Source organism: Strigops habroptila, chromosome 4 (genome assembly GCF_004027225.2).
Source record: "Strigops habroptila isolate Jane chromosome 4, bStrHab1.2.pri, whole genome shotgun sequence".
Classification (NCBI taxonomy): Eukaryota; Metazoa; Chordata; class Aves; order Psittaciformes; family Psittacidae; genus Strigops; species Strigops habroptila.
In genome coordinates, this window is record NC_046358.1 from 16673568 (window position 1) to 16698303 (window position 24736).

The following is a 24736-nucleotide window of genomic DNA, read 5'->3' on the forward strand; positions in this document are numbered from 1 at the left end:
GAACATAATTGTGTGAGGCGAGTACAGTGACATCTAGTGTGAGGCATCCCTGCCCATGGCAGGGGGGTCGGAACTACATGATCCTAAGGTCCTTCCCAACCCTAACCGTTCTATGATTTTGTGTCTGTGTGTGATAGATGGCAAAAAAGACACTGCATTTCTGTGGGTGTGTACAGCAGGCTGAGGGCTTTTAAAAAGGTGCAGCCTCAGCCTGGGAGAAATGTTCCTGATGTGGGGCGGAAGGAGAGAGACACACTTTTCTGTCCAGACTTTGCAATTTGTCCAAGGGCAAGCCTGTATTCTTGTCTCTGCTGTGGTCTATGCCCTCTGACCAGACAATCAGTGCTAAATTGCATGGGTTTTTTCCTGGAGAGCCACATGCAACACCACCTTCTTTTCAGCCAGTTTCTCAGGGGTGGTGTTGTTACATCAGATCCCTAGCTAATTAATGATTCTTATTGTCTAGGAAGTGCATTAATTAACTGGAGACATAAGAAAGTCTGGGTCAAACTTCAGAAAGTCGGCCAGACTCTCTCAATCCCTTGTGGCTGCTGAGATCATCCTGCTGCCTGCTGTGACCTGAGCCATCAGTGTATGGTCAGGCTGGCATGTCTCAGTCCTGATCCTCACAGGTTCACAGCAGTGTTCAGCAGCAGTTCCAGACTCTGTTGTGGGTAGCACATGTGTCCAGGAACAAGTTTTTGTGTAATTTCTGGGGCCAATGTTACCGGTAGAGCTGAAGAGAGAGGAGGGGTATCAGTGACTAAAATCTTGAGCCTGCTTGTCCCTAACAGAACACAAGCCACCTTCATCTGGTACATAGCCCAGTAACTGTCATTGCCACTGATTGTGATAACCACTGTGAACTCCTTCAGTAGAAGATGGGGTACTGGCTATTGTGGAGTAAGTTGGATAGAGCTTGTTCCTTCTATCTTGCCCAAGATTAGAAGAGAGGAAAAGAAACTGAGGCTCATTCTCTTCTTTGCCTATATTTGGCTTATATTGTTGTAAGCCTGTGTACCTCGATATATGCAAGATGAAAGTCATGCTGTGCTCTTGGGACTGGGTGTGCAAGACTGGAGTAGGCGTCTGGCTTGAAGAGGTTTCTTTGTACTTTAATGGGCTCTGCAAGAGGTTCTCAAGAGAATTCTTCAGATGAAAGCTGTTTTTCTATGGGCAGGCTGCATAGAGGCTCATTATTGCTCTGGCTTTTGCTGCACAGCACATATGTTACTGTGGGGTTGTCAGCCCTTCAGTAGATTTCTACAGGGCAATAAAAATAAGTAGATTAACCAAGCAAAGAAGATTAGAGACACTTTGAGGAAGGAAAGAGAAGGGAGGAGGATGAGCAGGAGGGAGTATAAAAAGAGACCACAAGACTGTGAATGCCAGACTTCCTGGTGCATGTTACACAGGGTGGCTTTCTTTGTCCCTTTCGGGTTTGGGTTGGGCAGGCTGAGCAGAACCGATCCTGACACCATGTCCAAAGAAAAACTGGAGTCGCTGGTCAAGAACATGGAGATCATGCTCTCTGAGGTAGAGCAGCTAAAGATCCACTGCACCAAGCAGACAGAGGAGGTAAACCAGGTGGTGCAGGAGCTGCGCCGAGAGAACAGGGAGCTGACGGAGAAGTATGAGCACATCTGTCAGGACCTGAAGGAGGCCAAGGAGGCCATTGCCCAGCTGCAGGACACCAAGTTTGCCTTTGAGGCAAAGGAGCGGCAAGCACAGAAGCTCAACCGGCAGCTGTGAAGTGGCAGGAAAGAGAAGCAAGAGATTTCTTAACCTGATCTAAGAGTAAACAGAAACCTTCAACCTCTGCAACCGAAAATCCCTGGATTGGTATTTTAAAACAACCCTTTCCCTTCCTTCTCAGACTAAACCTGTGTGCTGGAAAAAACCATCTCTTTGTGGAGGCAAGATCTCAGTCGCAGCTGGAATTCTGCCCTAGAAGGCTCCTTTGTTAATGACTAAATACCTCATTATGCTGGGAGGGAAATCTCATTCCACAATCCCTTGTCAGAGATCTGAGCCATAGGCATACAGCAACGGCTGCCAGGATCTGGGCACCTTCTCATGCCCCATGGGGGTTGCACAAGGACAGAGCCTGGGAAAAGAACTGTATCTGCCTTGAGCCACTGGAGAGAGCTGTGCTGTGAGAATCTGCAGAGATGGAGAGAAGGATCATCGTCTTGACAGCCCCTATTGCTGTTTTGTTGCTAACTTTCTCTGTCGCACAGTGAGGCTGTGATGCTGTCCTCAGTAGGGTGTCAGCTTCTTAGCTGCCTGACGCTGCAAGACATCAGCAAGAGCTTATGACGTGCCTCATGCTTCCAAGTACTTGCTATCAAGGGCATGTTGGTCCAGAGGATCTTTAATGCTATTACAGTTGGTGTTGTCCGCTTCCAATTCCAAAGTGAAGTATAAGAACTGGAAAGGTTTCAGTTTCAAGTTTCATTACAAGAGTGTTAAATCCTAATGACTCCATGTTTAGTATGCTAGAGTTAAAGCTCTGCTGAATATAACACTTTTTTAACCAAAGAGCTGTGTTTTGGAACTAGATTTACTTTTTTGAAGCAGAAGTAGTGTGTATAACTGGAACAGGAATTAGGAGGGATAAATGTATGTGGGGCATGGGGGTGAGAATTGCTTGTCAGAGGTTTCCCTTTCAACTTTTCTCTTGTCTCTCCTAAGCAGCATTTGGGATAGTCAGTGCCAAGTCCAGCTTACAGCAGGTGACTTTTGGCTCCACAGTCAATAGCGGGAGATCTTGGGGGGAGTGTGGAGGGAGTGCTGAGAGAAAAATCCTGAATGTTTAAATGGAGAATAGCTGGAATATTTCCAGGAGAATCTTTCTTCATGTTGGCTGATGTATCCAGCTTACTTCTTCCCTCCAAAGCTTTGCTGTATGGGTATCTCTGCCCAGCAAGTTCCCCTTCCCCATGAGGGCTGACATTTGGGACTTCTCCCAAACAGAGAAGCTGTTTTCATCCCTGGGGGGCTCAGGGTCTGTGTGGCATCAGGAGCCCAGGCACACTGTGTGGGTGCAGAGGGGACTAACCACACTGAGAGCAGGAACTCAGCCCAGGGGGAAAGGGAGACCTGGCTGCTTTGGTTTCCCCATGGAGATTCAGGCAGGGGCAGAACAGTTCAGCAAGACCTTCTTTTAAGACTCAGTCCAGCACTGGTGAAAATAATTGTAGTTTTGTTACTAAGAATACTGAGATGATGCCTGGAAATAGCTAGTTATTGTTCCTTCTCTGCCCCCTCCATCTCCACCCTCCCCACCACATTAGTCTGGGCCTAATCAAAAGCCTTTGGAAATTAAAATCTTGCCATTAATTTGACTGAGCTCTGGGCCAGACCTTCTGAGCAGAGAGCTGTTGTTTGTGTGGCAAACAAAGCACTGGGATGTCCATGGGGGATAGCTTTTTCTGTGAATCGCTGTTAAGTGGGAGCCTTGACAACATGTTTTGTTAAATTTGTGTGATCTAGACTTTCATTTTTTGCTATTTTGGGTGGAGCAGATTGGAATATCTGGAAAACATTTGGTAGATCAGAGACTGTCCTTTATGTCTTCATATGTATTCTGAATACAAATGACAAGCCTTGACCCTTCGCTCACCAGTGACAGCTTGGGGAGCACAAGAAATTAACATTAATCACTATATTTGTTTGTGTAAAAACCAAAAATGTTTTCTCTTGAAATGAATTCTCCAGCTCAAATCTGCTTACCACCTGTGGTTTCTCCTATTTTTTATATATCATTAAACTATAAAACCAACAATAAAAGGAAAATAAACAGCTGAGGGAGCGCCTGTTGTGTATAAGGCATTGCCTCATGTAGTGCATGTATATTTTATTTTTTGAGTATGTGTATGCTAGCTAAATATAATTATTCCTGTTTAAATCCTGTGCAGCAAGGAATGGACTAATGGAGACCCTCCAGATCTCTCTGTGCTCCCAGGTTAATCTCTCTAAATGAGATTCTCTGTGTGGCTGCCAAGTTCACCCTACGTAATATTTAAATCCATGATACAGGAAAAGAAAATGGGATTGCAGTGTCCTAATGATGAGTTTCTTAATTAGCAGGATTCAAAGTGTCTAATTTTAAAGAAAGCTGTGAAAATGATTTAATTCAAATATCCTAAGATTTGAGGTGGAACATTCAAAAGCCTGGATGCATTATCCAATGCTAGGAAAAATTAATATAACACCCCTTCCCTTCCAATAGAGTCAGTTGTGTCCTGGTTTCGCTTCCATGTGTTAAACTTGGGAGTAGTTGGGCTTCTTTAAAATTGACGTATGTTCCATTACATGAAGGTCCTCTGGTTTTTATACAAAAATATTTGTGTATCCAAGTATAGTCTTAGCAATGGATTGGTGCCTTCACTTGTATACTGAGGTGCAGTGTGTTGGAGTGCCTTTCAGAACAAAGTTTGCATGGAATTAGTCACAGCACTTTGAAGTTGTTTTTGCTTTTTGAACACCAACATTATCCGTGTGTGCTGCTTTTCTTCTTTAAATGCCCGAAGGATGAAGAGCTGAAACTTGTGTAGCATCATCAGCTTCTTCATAAAGTTGGCCTGAATAAAAGTCTTGCCTGATTTGGGTGAGAATCAAAATAAATATGAAGTGACAGGCTTACCATTTCCTTCATCTTGGAAGGGGATGAAGAGAGGTGTCTAATTCTTTGAATACAAAAAGCCAATTTATTTGAAGGCTCTCTTGGAGAGAATTGGCTTAGTAATTGAGAAGGGACTAAGAAAAGAGGACTCAGCCAGACCGAGTGCCTGTGATCTGGTCTGTTTCTGGAGCAGATTATAGCAAAGTACTGATAATTGCATTGCTTTTCACTGTTCTGGGTTGCATTATGTGGAAGTCTGCAAGAAGGGAGACTGGATAGGAATGAAGCCAATTCTTCCCTTTCTCTGACCTTCAGCAAGAATGTTCTTGGGTGAGGGGGAGGATACTGAATTATGCATAAGAGCATATGAGCTGATGGATGGGAATCCGGGGCTAGTACCTCACAATGGGCGAGAAACTCTGCTGGTGAATCAAAAGTAGAAGCTAGAGGTATCTTGAGGTTTGTAAGTGTAAGTGAAGAGAAGCATAAATTTCTTGGGGAGTACTCACTGAACAAGCAAAAGTGAGCTGCTTTTGTGCAGCTAGGAAAACAAGAGGAAAACCTCCCAAAAGTGGACTAAAAGTCCCCAAAACTTTAAGAAAGCACGGCTCTAAGGCCCCTGAATAAAAAAGGTGAATGAGCCCTATGTGACACTTATTACCTATCACTGCTCATGAAAACCTACCTTTGGAAAGATCTCCAGATTTAAAAAATACAGTGTCTCCAGGAGAACTTGTGGAGGTCAGCAGATGGAGTTTGATTCTCTAGACTAAAAATCATGGAAAATGTGAATACAATGTAGAAGGTGATTTTTTCAGAAGTCTGGTCTAGGTCTGTATGTGTCTAGTTCTCTGTAGTGACAATTTTGCAGTCCCCAAAGCCCTGATTTGGGGTCTTTCGAGTTATGTACTAATAATCCTATCAGTACTGGAGTTTGTTTTCCATACATCTTACTCCAGTTTGCTCTCTTGCATTGCTGACTTCAGTGGCTGCATGCTGGCAAATCACAATAAAATTGTCTCTGCTAGTAGCGGGATCTGTGCAAAAGTTGCACAGGGATACAACTCCTGCAACAGTCCTCAGCACTTGAAAGAGTTCATGAGTAATGGCCAGTACAAGAGTTGCTGCAAGAGGATAACTGGTTTTGATGCATTTAAGTTGTCAGCAGACCTCATTTGTGTGTAATATGCTTTCCACCTTTCCTCTAAGGACTTTGCAATGTCTCCTGAACATGAAATTGAACATTGAGCTTCTTTTCCTGAAGGATTGGCAAGGGTTCATTCTGTGTACTGAGAGGCTGTGATTCACAGGGCTAAATGATGTGCCTATCCTGTGATAGTGAGTGAGAACCTGGGAAGAATGGAGTTATTGCCACACTATTCATGTTTGGCAAAAGCTTAGTTCTGATTGAATTGAATTTTACTTTTCTGCCTTTTCTTTAAAAAATAACAAGAAAAAAATCAGTATGTAAAAAGATGCATTCTTTCCTGAAGAACAAAGCCTCCTGTTTTCAGACCCTGTGCAGTTGATGGAAGGAGAGATATGCTATAGTGTCCCCAGTAGCAGTGAACTTGGTTTGACATCCCAGAGACCTTTATTTCTTGACCTCTTTATTCAGGCATCAGCACACTTACTTGGGATGTCAGACTGCTGTTCAATGTTACCCTGTGCTCAGAATAATTTGAGCATATCCCCTGAGTAAAATGCCCCAAGTAGCAGGCTAAAGTATGTGAATGGCTCTCCACTGCCCTTGGTTAGGCTATTGCACTTACCTAAGAAACTGGATATTAATCTGAAAGCAAAACAAGGCAAACATCCCATTTTTAAACATGTGACCCAGCCATAATCATAACATTGCTGATCCTTGCTCTTTGGCTAAATGACTAAGGGAGTGATCAAGAATACCAGTTTGTAATGTGTTGCTATGCCATGGTTTCCTGATCACAGTAGTCTCCTGGGAGGTTCAGATCTCCTAAACAAACTGAACACATATCCTTCACTTCCTTGGGTGAATGCTCAAGCTACTGAGACCAGCTTCTCTTCTGGAGGGTTTGTGAGTCTTGTCTGAGTTTCTTGGATGCTGCTCAAGAGGAGGGGAGAGGAGGTAGAAGAGTTAGGAGTGACATTCCCCCCTGGGAAGACAGAGAGGTGGGGAAAGCAGGTGTTTTTAGTTTTTTTTTCTTATTTCTCACTTATTAATTTCCCTAAAGTCAAGTAGTTTTGCCCATGTCAGGAACTGGTGACTATCTCCCTGTCTTTATTGTGATTGATAAGTTTTTCCATCATACTTTCTTCCCTTATCCTGTTGAGGATGAGGAGTGATAGAGCAGCTTGGTGGGCATCTGGTGACCAGCCAAGGTAAACCCACAACAATGTTATAACTGTTAGACAGCCAGAACTAGTTAGACTGGAGCTGTGTCCAGTAAAGCATGCAGAACTTTAGATAATCTGAAAACAGTCTCTGGCAGTAAGGAATCCTGGTAGTTTGTTTCCTTTCAAGGTACTTCTGGAGTAGAACTAAAGAGAAAGCATAAGTGTTAGTACTGATCTCTGGCCATGTTAGTGTTGCAATCCCAGTATCACAGCTCCTGTAGAGATTGCTTCTTGCCAAAAGCACTTCACTGATGAGATTAGAAGGGATATCTTGTTCAACACTATCCATCACCTTCACTGTTTCTCCTCGATGATGTTGATGCCATTGCCTCCAAGCTAGCCACTGGATAGAATAGTGGCAAGAGGCAAATGCTTGTGGTCCTGACTGTATTCTCTTCGTAGTGGACTGTGAGTGTTTTATCAAGAAACGAATCAGTGGGTTATCTTAGTTTCACTAAATGGTAGTGGTTGAAAACAATTTCAACACAGGGATCATGTCCTTTCTCCCAGAGAAAAGGTACACATGCAGTACACACGTAGTTTCTGTGGAACTACAGGACAAAGTTTTGCTTCATATTTGCATTGTCTTTTTCCTGGTAAGGACTGGCCTCAAGTTCAAATCTCACACTAATAGCTTCTGATTTTGTCATGTTTCTACTAGAACCAGGAAGTATTAGCAGATTTTTCTTTCCTTTTGTTAGTAAAAGGAATTTCTTCAATGTTTCATGTTGCTTAGTTGTGGTAAAAGTCTGGTTACTTCTCGTTTTATTTCAGCTCCTTTCAGGAGGTTGGTTATTAAGTCTTTATGGGGTTAAAAATTAATCCAGATGTGTTTACGCAGTATCTGCTTTAATGCAGTAGGCACAGCTGTTTTTTGGATGTATCCTGGCTAGATTCCAACATGAGCAGTCACATTTTCCCCATCTGAACTCCCTTGTAGTTTTAACTATCAACAAGAACACAAGAACCACAAGAACATTACTAAGCTTGGTATTTCCAAAAAACATTCATTGAGGGCCCTGCTGCTGTGAGAAGAAATCTTAAGAATCAGGTACTTATAAATTCATCTGGAGTGCTGGTCGGGTTTTTGCCTACTAGCTTTTGAACTTTTTGAATTGGATTTTGAGCCTTTTCTTGTCAATGATACAGGCTCTAAAAGCTTTAAATTGATTTGAAAGTGTAATTTATTCACATAAGGTCAAAGGTTCAGGTTTTCTTCTGTTCAGATATCATGAACTTTAGGATATAACTGTGGCAGCTAGCAGGAAGGCAGTAGCCAATGGCCGGTTGAGAGTATGGGTGGATGAAGAAAAAACATGCATTGATCTAACTTCTTTCTGATGGAAAAGGAGAGCCCACAGCTTGGGCCAAGGCCTGAATTTATTTTCTTAAAGGAAAATTTGAGTCTAAAGGGGTGAGACAATAATTTCTATTTCCTTAATTAGCCATTAACAATGTTCAATTGTTGTCTTTCCTCACATGGGCAGCATAGGGAGCCGTGCGTCAGCACCACCATTGAACATTCTTCTGGGGTATGTTGTATCTTTCAACCTTTTGGGTTTCTCCTGCTTCTTGGTGGAGGTGTTGCCATTTTGTGTTGATTTTCCTATTAGGGTTTATCCTTTTTTATCATGTCAGAGTTAGCTTGGACAGGGAAGCACGGGATTGTTTTTGTGTGTAGAAAAGATGTGACTTTTATTCAAACTCTGTCCCCTGTGGGATTTGTAACAGTAGGATTTGAGTACTGTGTATCTTTTGTGGCTAGTTGCCAGACAGGGATTGACCAGCAGGGATGAAAAGTCAGCAGTTGCCAAGGATATTGTCTCTTCTTAACATCTAAAGCAGTAGTGTGGCCAAGAAGAGGGTAGTGGAGATTTCATTGCACACCTTGGTGTCTTCCTTGGAAGATCCAGCACATGGAGTTACCTGAAGGTCGAAGCTTTGTCTTTCCATTTGAAAGCAAGGTTCTGTTTCTCATAGTTTCAAATGAACTACTGATGGAAAGAGGTCTCTGAAACTGGAAGGCAAACAAAAAGACCAACCCAAACTGAAGACTTTAAAACTATTCTCATAATCTTGGAGACCTCAGTCATAATATTAAGTAGAGTTGAAATGCTGGTAGCTGTTATAATTGCTGGATCAGAATTATTTTTATAGATCAGTGGTCTCTGTATTTCAACATTTATTTGTTTTCTGCTAAGCAGAGGACAAAATCAGTAGGGTGGAATTATCTGTTTTCAAGATAAAACAACAGCAGCAACACATAACTTGTTATGCAATGATTCCTCTAGTATCCACATGATTAAAAGCACAAGTTTTTCCTTGTAATGCGTCCAACTAGATTCCTTTTCCCTTAACAGTTTTTCAATTCCTAAACTGTTTCTTCATGAGATTTTTCTGAATTGCATGACATTTGTTAGAGGAAAAAATAGAGAAACCTGAGCTGCTATTGTCTCTGGTTAAATTCAGATCTGTGCTAGTGTTTTCAGACCTTGGGGATCTGCTTAGCTCTGCCTAGAGCCAGATCTAGCTGTGAGTTGTCTTTAAGTTCAAACATTCTTTGGTCAAAAGCTTATCTTGGAACTGTGATTCAGGCTTTTATTTAAACTTAAGTTAAATAATTTTTCTTGTAGAGTTGGGAACTCACTGAAGATGAATACTGAAGGGATCTGTGGATAACTGTTTCTCTTTTGATATGCTGCCTACAGCTAAATTAAAACTAGCTACAAAGGGCCCCACCCCTGCAGTAACTTAAGGCACAGTTTAGAGCTAATGTGTGTGCTCACACACGGACTACAGGAGCTAGAAAGAATCCCAAAGCATGCATGCTTACAACTCTGGCTTTCCCAAGCAAAGCCGAAAACTCTTGTGAAGAAACAGTGGCTGAAGGGGTTAAATGAAATATAACTCTCCTTTTCCTGTGCAGTAAGGATTAGTAACCAAACAGAAGCTGAAGAGAAGAGCACTTAAGAGTCACTGTTTGAACCAGAACATAAGAAAGTGGTTTTTCGAGATTGGCTGCAAAGCGGTGCAAGTATCTCCAAGTTTTGCACTTGCCTTTTACAGGTTCACACAGAAGGTAAGAGTTGACTTTGTATTCTGGGCTGTCTCCTGATCCCTCTACCTGGATATCTATTTTTGCTTAGTCTTTTCAGTGCTGTTTGTCATTTTTAAACCATTTTTAACTTCCCACTCTTTTTTTTCTTAAGTTAAAAGAGTACAGGGGAGAGGAGAGACCAGGGTCCTTATGACTGCAAAACTGTATTTCCTAGAAGGGAGGGAGGAAGACACTCTATGTACTTGGTGAACATTAATCCCTTTTACTCACAGTTAATTACACCGAGACTTAATGTAATCAAAACTACTGTTCCTAACATTGTGCTTGCGTGGAACAGGGGAGTAGAAGGAATATTACCAGTTTGATAAGATGCTGGATGAGCCTGGGGGAGTCAGACATAGGTGCTTTGGAATAAAATCCTGCCTGCAATAAAAGGGTGCTAAGACTCTTATACCCCCTAACTATCACCCCTGAGTGCTCAATTGCTTCTGTTCCTGTGCTAGCAGGTGCTGAGGGGAGGGAGTGTCTCCTAATCAATCTTGCATTGCTTTCAGCTGTATGAGGTGGGATCCTTTGGGAGGCCCAGCCAAATGATGCTGTCAGAGCCAACAGACCTGTTTGTGAAAGGGGAGGTTTGCAGGACTGGATCTCTTATCCCTGAGGAAGTCTGGTGTGTGAGACAGGCCAAAAAGGCAGCTTCAGGGACCTGTCCTGGCATGGAAATGGTAATGGGCCAATAGCAATGTAGAGGGGTATAGATTTGCCTGATGCTCTGGTGTTCCTTGTACGTGGTCAGGTGGAGATAGAGGAGCTGTTGATTTAAAAACTGCTTTCAAAGCTTTGATTAAGGTTTCCAATGTTGTTCCCAGGACTAGGAATAACTGGTGTTAGTACAGGAGTTTAGGGAGATGGTATGTTTCTTTAGGTCTGACTGTAGAGACCTTAAAAAGGGTTTGTAAACACCTTTGCTTATTACTTTTGGAAGTGTCTTCATAAGACTTGGAGGTTTTTTTTTATTCTTCTGCATTGTACTTATGAGGGCCCTTCAACAGCTTTTCTGTAAGCTGGCTTGCAACTTAAATGTTTTTTTCCTGGCTTCTTATGAGAGGTACCACCCTCTGCAACACCAGAGCATTTCCCAGTGTCTTTAGGTAGTGCAGCCATGAAAAAAACATTCTTCCTGAGATGCAGCATGTTGATGAGTCAATGTGCTGCACAGCTGTGTGTGTGTGGACATTCAGGACAAACACTCTGCTGTTACAGGGAGCAAAAGGAGGTGTTTGTGATGTGGAACAAAGGTAGGTAGGACCATGTGTCTTCTACATGGCACTAGCTTAAAGTAATATTTATGTTAGTAAATGAAATCAATAATAAAATGCAAAAAAATAAAACAGAGCAAATTTGCTATCTCTTGAAGTTTTACTTTTAGCATATTTTCCTGTCCAGTGTGAGATAATTGAGACTTTTTTTTCAAGCATATTCTCAGGTTCTCACATACTGTGGAGCATCCTGACACCTCAGAGGTATTCGGTTTTAAAATAGCTTGCATCATGAGTGTAAATGCTTGATGGCTTCACAGAAATGCTGGGGTTAGGACAGGTTCTTTGTAGCATTTGCATATTCTGAATCCGTTTGCTAGTAAACAGTCCACTCCAACATTTCAGAAAAGGTGAGTGTTAAACAATGTGAGGTGATTTTCAAGCAATGATGTAGGTTTTTGTTTGCTGTTGTCTCTGTGTATATGTATTTAAAATAATATTAAGTATAAAACTAAATTGTCTTAATTTTAAGGGAAAGTAGCAATCATTATGCTAAAGAGGAGTTAGAGAATGGATGTTTTCAGATCTTGCTGTTCAATTAATGTAACTTCTGATGCAGATCATCATGTATCTTTGTTTTGGGGATGGGCTTTCTCGGATGCAGCTGCTTACCAGCTTGGTAAAAGAGAATGCTGGTAGAGCTCATCTAATCTAGTTGCTTCAGGGGTTACTTGCCTCAAAAATTAGGCACCAAGATTCAGCTGGAGTCTATGCGAATGGCTGTGCCCTGACTTGTCAAAAGGGTTTAGGAAACAGGAAAGAAGTTGTGTTGTTGCAACTGGTTTTCTTGGTAGTACTTGAGTTTGAGTTAAAAGAACAAAATTTATTCTTAAATAACACAGATGTTCTGTTAAAATAGGGAACCTGGGGGAAAAGCCTGTCCAGTCTTGGTTGAGGGCCTCGTCTTCTGTAAGCAGTGTTAAGTGAGGCCTCAGAACAGGTAAGGCTTAGGCTGCCAGAAGGCTTTCTCTTTGTTCGGGGGGGCTTTATATGTTAATAAAATGTTAACCAATGTATTAGTTCATGTATGTAACTTGTGACTCATCAATACACAGCAAACAATGAGAGCTGCTGTTTTGTATACGAACAACACCTAGAATGCATAGGATGCAGTTACAGTAGTCCTCATGATTCATGCTATAGGCTCATCATCAGCTGAGTAAAGGGGGAAATATTCTCCTAGTGGCATATTGATGCTCAGTGAACTCCAGGGGAAATAAGTTGCTTTGCTCTTAGGTCTGTGGGAAGGATTATACAAAACTGATGATAAACCCCTCAGTGTTCCCAGCATAGTCTCTGAGCCTAGACAGTGATGGATGATTGCTCTGATCCAGTGCAGTCATTTGCAGTTATGCCTGTGGTATGATGGACTTGTCAAAAGAGCTTATTTCACTGGAAATGATACTCTGCTGGATACAGCTTCACTGTCTCATATTTTAACACTCTTGGATCTGAAATGTGATCTGGTTTGCTCTGGTCTTATCTCGGACAACGAAAAATAATGGTTACTAGATGTCTGAGAAGGGACTTTAATATAAAAGGATTTGAGTAGGTACCTGCTCACATGCATAGTCTGTGAACAAACCACTAGTTTATGCTTTCTCACACAGTAACAAGCTCACCTTCTTGGCATGCAGAGATGACAGGGAAAACAAGTACCATCCATGGATTGCATATTTCTCTGCCTAGCCCTTAAAGCAGTAATTGGAAGTTCCTGTTTGGGCATCTGTGGGAGAAATCAGCTTCAGAGCAAAGAACCAATTTATTTATAGATTATACTGTTGTCATTTTGCTGTGATCACACAGTCGAGCATGTGCTTCTTTTGAGATCTCTCCAGGCACTGCAGTGCGATCGCACCCTCCTAAGATAGTTTTTTTATGAAGTTAATTTTTAGTGACAGATGAAAGATGCTAGAGCTGTATCTTTAGAGACTGCAGCCTGAATTCCACTAGCACACATTCTGTCTTCTAAATTTGTTAGTCAAAAGTTTGGGTTGGTTTGTTTGTTTTTTTCCTTTTCATTTCTTGTAGTTCTCTTCATGTTCATCATCTTTCCCTTGCAGAGGAATGTAAGTAAGCACTCTGACTTCTCTGGGGGAATTCGTGCTTCATACCACTGAAGGTCTGTCTGCATCACAGCCAGTAAGGGTGATTCCTTAGGGAGGAGAGGTACCCATACAAGTGTGGTGTGCTTGGCATGTTTACTGAGATACACACACACACACATATAGATATTTAAAAGTGAGTTAGCTTTATTAAAAAAGAGTATCTTGGGTTCCAGAAACAATGTAGAGGCAGCAGCAATCAAAGCCCACATGAGGTTCAGGGTAAATACTCTCATGTTTTCTTGTCTATGTTATTAGTCACCTTTAAATAAATTTGCTTGGGAACACAGGTGTTCCCTATGTACACTCCAAGCACACTGTTGAACATAGTGCTGACATTCTGTCAGTGAGCAGAGCTGTAGATCTTGCAAAGAGAGGCAGAAAAAACCACATTGTGTTGAAGTTGTCTTTTGAGATAACACAGGTTTTTTTTTTTTCTTTTTTAACCCCTTGCACAATGCGGAAGATTGCCATGTTTATATTTAGGATGGACTGGAAGTTAAATAAAATTGGAAGTGATTTTCCAGCATTGAAATCCTTTCTTTTCCTGAAGAATTCTCCAAGATTTAAAGTGGAAGGGATTAGTCTCAGCTGGCTAATGTGTTTGTAAACAGCGGCAGTGCTCAGTGTCGGGTAGTATTTCAGATCAAGCTAAATCACTCATATAAGTGAAGCTTGAGCTGTGATGGGACAGTAGTACATTTAAAAGGTTGTTAGCCGTTCTTCTTCAACTATGTTAGTGTTTGGGTTATTATATCCTTGTCATGTATTTTCCATAGGCAGTGTGTGACTTCTTCTTGCAATTAACTGTCTAAATTAGTCTGTGTGCATTTGTCATTATCCCTACATGCTCCCAGATTTAATTTACAGCTAAGCACAGTGAGAGTACCAAAATAGAAAGCAGAATCCTATCTTTGCTCTTTATAATAAATCTCTAGCTGCAAACCTAATAGTGGAAGGCTGGTTGCAGAAAATAGAATCTCAGCTGATATTAATAAGTAGACAGAAAATTGTCTTCATCAAATACTGTATTAGCTCCTGCAAAGGGCTGGCATAGTGACCATATTTACTTGGAAGATGCTGCTTCATTTACCTGAACCTTAAATACTCCATTATGGATTTTGGAGAGTGGGAAAGAAGCAAGTCTGCCTCTTCCTTGCCCCCCAGTATGGTATGTTGTGAGGTCTTGCTAGAACTTCGGTGTGTTTCACAGTCTGCTCTTGCACCTGATCATTTTCAACTACAGTTCTGTGTGATTTCTGTATTCAGATTAAAACTGTATGGCAAAAGGCTGCTATAGTTTTCCCAGGTGCTGCTGAGTTCGGTATTACTGTAGAATTCCTCGGTAAAAACATTATCAGTCTCGGTCAACCGCATTAAGTGATGGCCCGGTGCAGATTTATGTGCCTGTGATGAATCGGGCTGAAGGCTGAGATGAAAGCCTATTGATAGAGCAGTCTGGAAGATGCTTTTATGTTGCCACTACTCAGTTCTCCAGCCAGCTGGTGCTCTGCTGCTGTGCTTATTACTAAGTTCTTGTAACTATTTTTTTTCATTTAACAAGGTGAATTTTAAAGTTATTCTAGCTAAAGTTTATCTTTCATAATATGTATAATATGCCTAAAAGTATATCTCAGCAGGATTACTTTTTTGATCAGGATTCTTCTACTCCTAGCTTGTATTTAAAATTAATTAATAAATCTGGATACCAATGGTAAAAGTATCTCCGTAAAACTTGTACTTAGACAACTTGTGTCTTGGTTTTCTTTATTCTCTCTCCTTTCCTACTAAGCCCTTTCAGTCAGCCTTGTATTTAAGCACATTTATAAACATTTCTCCCTGCTTTTTATGTAGACAGCTCTTTATGAATGTGGCTCACTGCATGGTCAAGGCAAAGGAAATTCAGCATCCTCCCACTTTAACAGGCACATGCACATTAATTGGCTTATCTGCCCTAACCTAAAGGACATCAGGCCCAGGATTTTCTTTGGAAAAATGTCAAACAAAAGGTTGTTACTGTAGTTGGGAAAGAAAACATACGTATTAAGAAATACCTTGAATGTGATTTCCTCTGCCTGAAGGGGTGACTGGTTTCTTAGTTCTTCTGGGCTGTGTGATGTGGTTCTCATGCTCTCCCAACTCATCTCCCAGCAAAGTAAAAGGAGGTTTTTCCCTATCCACAATCTCTGCTCCATGGTGCCCTTTTCTCTCCCTGCCTTCATCTCATCTTTTCGCTGTATGCATTTTCCCTTTCTAACTTTTCCACCAAAAACTTCAAAGATGCTTGTCAGTAGACAAGGCAAACAAAAGCAAGCTGGACCAAGATACACTGGAGGTTTTGAGAACAAAGCAAAAATAATTCTGTCTTTAGAAAATGTAATGTGACTGAAACATAAAAGACTTTGAGTCAGTGGCTAAAAAAAACCCATGCCAGTGAATAACTAGGCAACATATCGTCATCCTCTCTGACTTGCCACCTCCTTCAACCAAACTTCTAAAAATATAACAACCAAGTGAGATACGATGTGTTAAAGAGGAGTGGAGTTGGGAGTGGAGGAAAGGGAAGGAAATTCTGAAAAGGCACGAGTAGCACGATTGCAGTGGCAACTTCTGCTTTAATGCTGAATGTGCTAAACTTTACTATAAGCAATTTTTATCTATATTGCAACAGGCAAATATTTATTGCTGGAGTGACCAACTTGTCTGTGGCTCACAAGCCATGCAAAGGCGCCTTCTGTGTCAGGGCTTGTTTCCCTAGGAACATGGATGTTGAGAGGTTATTTGGAGAAGAGGCCGAGTTGAAGTAGGCAATCTTGAACCTTGTTTGTGTGTTGGAAGGCAGGATTTACACACATAAAGTAAATATAGGAGTCATTAAAACTGTTCTTGATTTCTGAAACATGCTCTTGGTCTTAATGTAGATTTGACTGATCTTGCTAAGTCTGCCTGGCCCTGAATAAGTGTTCATAACTAAATAAAATATTTTTACAGCAGTTCACTGCTGCCTCCATTATAGAGAAATCTCTGAGACTGCCCATCTGTCTTTTCTACACCTTCTATTTGTTAAGGCAAAAGCTTCTTCCTTGAGTGGGTTCAGTGTTAAGTCCTGAGGGTTAATAAGGGTGCTTATCCCAGTTTTCAGTTGTACTGGATTTCCTGTGTTCTGTCCAGAGTTATAAAATTCCAGCCATCTCCTTTGTGGTCCCCTGTCCAAAGTGCCAGGGAGAAGTAGGCACTGTGCTCAGAAAGGGCACCAGAACATTGTAGAATTATGGAACAGTTAAAATTGGAAAGGACCTTAAGATCATCCTTTCAGAAGTTTCTGAAATTGCCACAAAATGTGGCTTGATCCACACTGTTTTGGAATAGAAGTAAGGGTCCAGAGCTGCTGAAGTCAGATTCCAGTTTGAACTTCTCCAGTGTTTTGAGGATCTTGGGTCAGCAAGCTGAAAACAGCTTCACAGTTCATGTCCGGAACTCGGTCATTTTGACCGAGCTTAAAGATGGCTGGAACCAGACACCACTTTGACCCCTTTTTTTCATCTAACCTGAGCAGTTAATGTGTGTATGGAATGGAGGTAGGGCACACCTCTAGCTCTGGTTGAAGATTCTGGTTTTTCCTTACTTATTGTGAACCGATTCTCATAATCGCTCTTGCTGAGATAATGTCATATTTTAGCCCTATGGCAGGGATTCCTCTATGTGAGCTTTCCAGCAGCTGTTCCATATCTTGAGCATAAAGTCACCATTTCCCCTCAGGCCCTGCTGCTGTTTCTGGGTAGAGGGGAGTGGAGATGCTGTTCTAGCACACAGCGGGAAAAGGGAGCTGGGGAGGGTTGAAGAGAATTGAAGAAGGGCAGGAGGCACAGGGAGCAGCAGCTGCTGCTGTTACAAGTGAAAACACTGCAAGACACTGTCCTTTTCATTCCTTCCCCCGCATACCCAGCCTTCACTGAGGAGAATGGCAAACAAGCAGAATAAACATATGCTGCTGAATACCAGGTGCTAAAAGGAGTGAAAGAGCTGTTAAATCTGGAAACAGAACTTGACCATTTTTTGAAGGTTTCAGACAGATTCCCCAGTCCCATCTGTGGTGTTTGTGGCTGAAAGGAAGGCAAAAGGGATCAATGCTGTATGCTACATTAGAGGAAGCTTTTAAAATAACAAATTTGTTAGAGCTCAGAGAATCAGGCACAAGGTTTGTTTTGCGGTGGAGAATTTAATAGAATACAGAAGGCCCTGTTCTTCCTTTTAACCAACCTTCCTGGAATCTGTTGACTAGTTTAATAGGGCTGGATGGTCTAAACATTTGAAAGCTAAATTTGGGACATATGGCAGCAATTCCCATGCAATTGCAACAGCACAAAAATACAAGCAAGCACCAAAACTGTGACGTCTTGCGGCTTTGATACAGTCCCTCGGTATACAGGGACAGATGCTTATCAGTGCTTGTTTTCCCAATTACATTTTCCCTGTTCGTTGCTACTTTGCACGCAGAATTTGGTGCTGCTGGGTTTTCAGCAGTTATTAGTTTTTACATCCGAAAGAAAAACGTTGAAGAACGAGTTTTTTATCCCCAGCACTGCGAATGCTCAGAGTGTCAAAATCCATGGTATATATGGACTTAGGGAGTTGTAATGAGCTGTGATCCAGTGAGACCTAGCAGTATGAGAAAAATGATTGCACATGATAAAGTAACCTGAATGATAAATACACAAATGATACATCAAGCAAGTTTCATTTTGGGTGTATTTTGTTTCTGATTTGATATTCTCATGAAACAATGACTTTATACACATTCTGTATTTTATCTGAATTTAATAGGCCAAGCTAAAGCAGCTATGTATGAAGTTTTGATATTAAAACAGATGATACCATGACTGGTGATATAAACATTTCTTCCTTGATGCATCTATGCACCATGAAAGGAAGATTTCTCCACCTTTCCTCTTCCCTTTCCTTTCTCAAGTTAGAAAGCATCTTAGACTAGGTTAAATATGCTAGGAACATCTAGTCCATCTCTGCTTTCTGGGCTTATCAACTGGTCATGAGGTCATGAGAAAATGGTCTTGAAAAACAGGCAGTCTCTTGTGGCTGAAGTGTTCATGGTCACAGCGGTAAACATTGCCGAGTGGTGGTTGGTCTGGGCTTGGTTACTGCAACTCAGGAAGGATAAAGTAGCAACAGAAAATGCACCAATGAAGTATTGTCCCAAATGTGCGTAATGCCCTGATTTTTAGGAACTATTGTATCCTGCTGTATGCTGCCATACCAGTCTGTGTGGCCTGATCTCCTTCCTAGCTCTGCAAAAGGGATACAGCTACTGATGTTTGAATCTAGCTATAGATGTCTGTGATGAACTGTAGGATTTTAAACAAGCAAGATCACACACAGACAGACATGAAGTTTCACCAAGCCACACAGGATGAATATAGGGTACAGGAATTTTTTTATATTTTTATACAGATATATAGGGTACAAAACTTTTAACTGTGGAATTTCTTACCTTGGATTGGTTGAAGTCATTGCAATTTTCAAGTATTTTATCATGTGTATATGTAAAAGGGTGGGAGGGCAGACATGCAACAGCATGCAACTTCCACTGTGCCTGGGGATGATGTTCTCATAATACCAGAGGAAAGTTCAGGGAAGCATTTGCACTCAGTAATTACAGTCTGGCTTTCTCTGCAGGGTAATCTCATTTTTGCAGTTGCCTTCATCTATCCAGGAAGTGTAATGATAAAACTATTCTACCTTCACTTTTACTGTATGGTATCATAGCTTTTCTGCCATACAAGCAGCAAAGAAGCAAGCAACTCTGATCAATAATTTTTCTGTTCCCGCAGGCAGAGATGAAGAGCTTGTTCCTTCTGCTCATGCTAACAATGATGCCACCTTCTGCGTTTTCAGTAAGTAGAAGCTTTTCTGAACACTGTTGCAAAAATTAAAGATACTTGTGTTAAGGGTTGTCAACATCTGTAACTCAAGCATTTTGTAGAAAGTATTCCTGAAAGAGCTAATATGTTCAAGTCAACAGGCCTACTGCAGTATGTTATGAAGAGTCTAACATGGCAATTAAATAACAAAACGCTGGTAGTGCCTTTGGCTCTAGGGGTGTTACCTGCAAAGCTATGGAGAGCTGTCACTTGAAGTAAGAAGACTGAACCTTTGGCTATCTGATTTTCTCTTTTCTTTGTTCTTAGTGGTCGAAGTTATATGGTTCAGCTTTACTGGGGGAGGTAACCTTTATGTTAAGCTAATTCAATATTGTCTGAAAAAGAACACAGCTATTAGGAACCTCTTCCTTTCTGAGAGAGATGTAGGATCTTTCTCAAGTAAATGCAGCTTGAGAACAGTTTTTCTGAGTTTAACTTCAATTATATTAATGAGTTGGACATCTGAGGCAAAGGTGACCTGCTGAGTAGAGTGGAAGTGTTAGCAAAGGAAGATGCAATATGTGTGTTAGGTGTAAAGGAACAGAGAGGGGGGGAAAAAAGAGGTAATTATCACCTGGAGTAAGTGTTTTGTGGAAGTAGTGAGGAATTATAAATATGCCATTAAAATTAATGAGTCCAAAACTTTTAATCTCTAGTACAGTTATGAATTTCTGTACCCAGATTCAGCATTTGCAAATGCTTTTTAGGCCTTCTTTGAAAAGCAGGGATGAGAGGCCAGAAATCAAGCAGAGTTTGTTACAGAGTTGTCACAGACTTCCTATGTTACAGATGGAAATATGCTTAAATGAGATCTTGCTCTCTCACACCTAATGGAAGATGGTGCTGTATGCCAAAAAACCCAGAAGTGGAACACACTATATTCAGTTCACCAGTTCACCTGCCTCTCTCCAACCTGGTGATGTTTTGGAGGGGAAATGACTGAAACACCTTGCAGCTCTGAAAGCTGACATTCCTCTCTAGCATTAGACTCTGTCACCTGCATGCAGTCAGTAGCTCCTCTTGAAACCATCCTGAATGAAAGGATAAGGTTTTGCTTGGCCACCACTTGAGTTCTGTTTCCCTGATATGCTGGATCTGTCAAGCCATGAGGAAGCAGGAAGATCCAGCAGCACTGAGGGACTCTGATGTGGTAATTCTCTTTTTTTCTGTGAGGGAATAGAGTAATAGTTTTGGTTTCACCTGGGCCATTCCTTACCAGATGCTAGTGCAAGCAGGCTGAACTGTAGCAAGAGGCGGTTGGCTTGTGAGAGCTGGAGCTGGCAGGACTGATTGTAGTGATGGCACTCAAGTCTGTGCTAGGTCAGGCTATGCACCAAAAGAGCAGTGGAACCGCTCCCAAAAGGTGGGACAGCTCTGGAAAAGCAATGCCTGCATGTCTCGGTTTCACTGTTGCAGAGGAGGAGTGGTAGCCCTGCTGCTATAAATACAAATGTTGTACTTATGTGGTGGGTGAAAGGAAGGAAGGGAGAGGTGAGACTAAAAGCTGAGGCAGGGAATACTGCATGGTGGGAAAATAAGTTGGAGAATTGCTTGCTGTTCTACACCATTCTCCATTCCTTTAGGGCTTTACCTGAGATGGCAGGCTTATTGAAAAATAACTTTAATCCATGTCGCACAGCACTGAAAAGGTCTCTTCCCTGTGCTGTTCATTTGTCATTCCTGGTGGCAGAGGTATAAGTGATTGTCAGATGGCATGCTGCATGTCCCCACACTGAAGGAGAAGCACTTTCTTTAATTGTACAGTAACATATCTCTAAGAAATTGAGGCTCTGTCACTTTAACTGTACTAAATATTAGATCCAGAACAGCCTTGCAGCTGAGACAGCAGAAATTGTTTTGATTTTGGTATCTAATGAGCTGCCAGTTTAGCAGCACATGGGCAAAAATTTGGGTCACCTCTAGCCATGAATAGTGCACACCCCAGGAAGAAGAGGGTGGTGGTAAAACTAAAAACAGTGGAAAAGACACTGTTTTATTCCAGAATGAACTGTTTACCTCTTAGATCCATCCTGAGCACCGATGCAGACAATGATTGCTTCCTGGACAAATTTTGTCCCAGAAAAAAGAAAGCATGAACTTGTAAACACTCAGACTGATAGTGCTAATGGGAGTACAGCTATAAACCTGTGAACTGCAGGCTTACACAAGGATGGAGAAGATGGGTCTTCGGGGATTCATGTCTGCTTAAAATTAAAGGGTATAGATTGATGCCTACTGTTTTTCATCTCTTCTACTTTTGGAGTGGAATAACTGAACTTATTTTTACTTTGTTGATTGTTAGGCTAGGGAAAGCAGCAAGCAGAATAAGGGCAGAAATGTTGGCAGGGATGAGACTTTAAGAGCAGCTGAGGTTATCACCTACATCTTCTCTCTGCTCGCAGTCTGAGAGTGGCTGGTTTATCTGCCAGACAGTGCAGGCATCGTTAAGGAGCAAGAGAGTGATTCCTGCTTGTCAAAGCCACTGGCTGCTGAGAACTTGCTGCCTAGTGCTCCATCCTTGGTGAGACCCACTAGACTCCTTTCCTAGAATATGGAAAGGATCTTACCATACAGCACCTGTAGTGTCTGTCCCTTTCCACCGGGCTTTGAAGGAATTGGAAAAGAAGATTGCTCATTACTTGTAGCTCCTTTACTGTTTGCGCTGTGGTAGCACTAGAAGCTACAGCCTGATGGTTAGAAGGAGTTGTGTTTAGGGGCTATACAAACAGAAAACAAAGATGTCTCTCCATCTTATATATGGATGTCTCTCCATCTCATACCCTAGCTGTTAATGCAGAACTGAGACAGAATAGTCTAGTGCAATTTCAGACCATCCTGTCATTGCTTCTAGGAAGACTGTGAACAGTGGCAATAATGGAAAATGCCTGGTTGAAGTGTTTTTGTCATCCATTAGTGCTACTGCTGATGGAACATGTTTCTCTGGTGATTAGAGAAAATAAATTCTGAAAGTTTTCCACATGAATAATTCTGCTATTATTGTGCATGTATTTGGCATGTGTGCATGTATGTGTTGTATACTTTGGGGTTGCTTTATGTTTAGTAAACATGACATCAGATTTCTCTCTACCTCAATTTTTGTTTTACAAGTGTGATTTCATATTGGCAAGTTTTTGCACTTGGAATTTCTTCCTTCCAGATTGGAAATGTCTTATTTGCACATATCATGAGACTATTTCCAGAAAAAGCTGCTGATCAGGGGAAGAGTTTTATTTAATCTTTTATTATCTGTAGGTATTGGCTGATAGTTAGATCATGTTCAGTACTTATATTTGTACCTAGATTGTACTGCAGGTGTGCTTAAAGTGAAGGCTGGTCCAAGGCATGGCTGAAAATCATATTCAAATACGTTTAATCTGGGCAATATTGCTTTCTATGGGTCTGCATTTCTAGGTAAAAATGCTGGTTTTAGTTTCTTCTAAAGAAATGAACAATGTTGGTGTTCAAACACTGCTAATCTATTGACTAAACTTCTAAACCTCTTGACCAGATCTGACAGAAAGGGTGGAAGGTGCAGAAAGACCTAAGTTAAGGTCATACAGAAACAATGAAAATTACTGTGAGGAGGGAGAAAGAGAAGGAGATTTTATTAATGTTCCTATTGAAGGAAAGGTAGAAAAAGTACACAAAAATGATTGTACTGGGTAGTAATGTACTGTACAGTTCATTTTGCCCTCTGTCCTATCTCCAGCTATGTCACAAACATGAATCTAGAAAAAGCTATAAAAAGTTTGGTAGGTAAGTATGATTTTCCCCAATATGCTTCCAGTCTCCAGTCATTTGTAGTTTATGAACCCTTTGAGCTGGAGACATCTCTGTTTCTCTTCCCTGAATTTGGTCAGTGTTTCCTTGAAGCCATGTAGACTTCTATCATCACAGGATTTCTATCATAACACCAAGATCCTGCACTTCAGTGATAAAGGTCAGCTCATATGTAACAATTTTATTTGTGTGTTCTCCTGCACATCACTTAAGTTGCCTACATAAAATCAGAACTGTCATTTTAGTGACAAGTCGTACTACACTGTCCTTCCATAGTTCTTGTCTCTGGTTCTTTATTGTCCTTTATTACCCTGAATTACCCTTATCAACTGCCTTTGTTACTTCTGTGGTTTTGACATAACTTATAAGTACGTTGAGCAGTTCAGGTTCCTTACAGAATTCTGCTGCTAACATCAGTTCTTGGCAGTGGATGGAGGTTTCACTGCTACCTTTGTGTTTGGGCCACCTGCTCATCATCCATGCAAGGACTTTTATTCTGGCTGCTTAGCTTCCTTCAAAGCTTTAGGTGAAGGATTTTTTTGAAAGCTTTTTGGAAGTCTGAGTGTATCTGACATGTTGCCCTTGTTGACATGTTTGTGAATCTTTCAAAGAACTCTAAAAGTCTTAGAAGGATTTCCCTCTAAAAAAGCGTTGTTGACTTTTTTCCCAAATAGACTGTGTTTATGCAGGTGCCAGCTATTTCTGTTCTTAATTATCATTTCTATTAATTTATCAGTAGACATCAATTTTACAATATGTGGGTGTACGGTTCCTTGGGTTCCTCTTGAATCCTTTTGTAAACTGGCGTCAGATTTTCCACTTTCCAATAATCAGATGCCAAAGTGCTTTTAGCTGAGTGTGTTGTCTGCTAGTATGAAGCAGTTTATCCATTTCACCCTCGAGTTCCTGTTAGGCCCCTTGGATAAACAACCTCTGATGACTTCATGCTGTGTGTTTTGTCCACTTTTCCAAATAAGTTTGGGGTCATAAAGTTTTCTCACAATCCTCTTCTTTGTGGAGTTTTCTGAATGTCCCCAATTCCTTCCACAAGGATTCCAAGAATTAGTTTGACTTCTTTGCAATGGCTGTATCTTTTTAGAGAGCTCTTTTTATACCCTAGCCAGCTCCAGGCCACCCAGATTTTCTGTAAGGCTTTCCATTTCTAAACAGTAACTATTATCTGCTCTGCACACTGGCCAGCAATCCAGCACATACCTGGTTCTGCAGTGGGTGAGGCATGCACCACGTCCTGCCTGGCTGACAGGAGAGCAGGGGATGTGGAAAGAACCACATGTATGGTGGGACAGCCCATGCAGAGGTACAAGAGTGAGGAGTGTTGGGGATGTGAACACAGGGAACATGGAAAAGAGTTGGGAACAATAAGGAGGTGGGTTAAATGATGTAGGGAGACTCTGAAGTGTTTTGAGGAGATGAAGATGTAAGGGAACTGATGGATTTTAGTGGGGTTTTTAGCGGGGATGTGCTAAAAAGCCATGGCTAGGGTGGTGAGGGGAACGAAAGGAGATATACACAATGAG

General features: G+C 41.4%; 1 protein-coding gene across 1 annotated transcript in view; it reads left to right on the top strand.

Annotated features, from left to right (window-relative positions):
* Positions 1-10278: 10278 nt before the first annotated feature.
* The window catches only part of PAPLN (papilin, proteoglycan like sulfated glycoprotein), a 50430-nt gene continuing 35972 nt past the window's right edge, over positions 10279-24736 (top strand). Inside the window, exons 1-2 of the mRNA XM_030483410.1 lie at positions 10279-10303; positions 19329-19391. Coding sequence (XP_030339270.1) covers positions 10295-10303; positions 19329-19391 — 72 coding nt within the window. The 5' untranslated portion in view covers positions 10279-10294. The remainder of the gene's footprint in view (positions 10304-19328; positions 19392-24736) is intronic.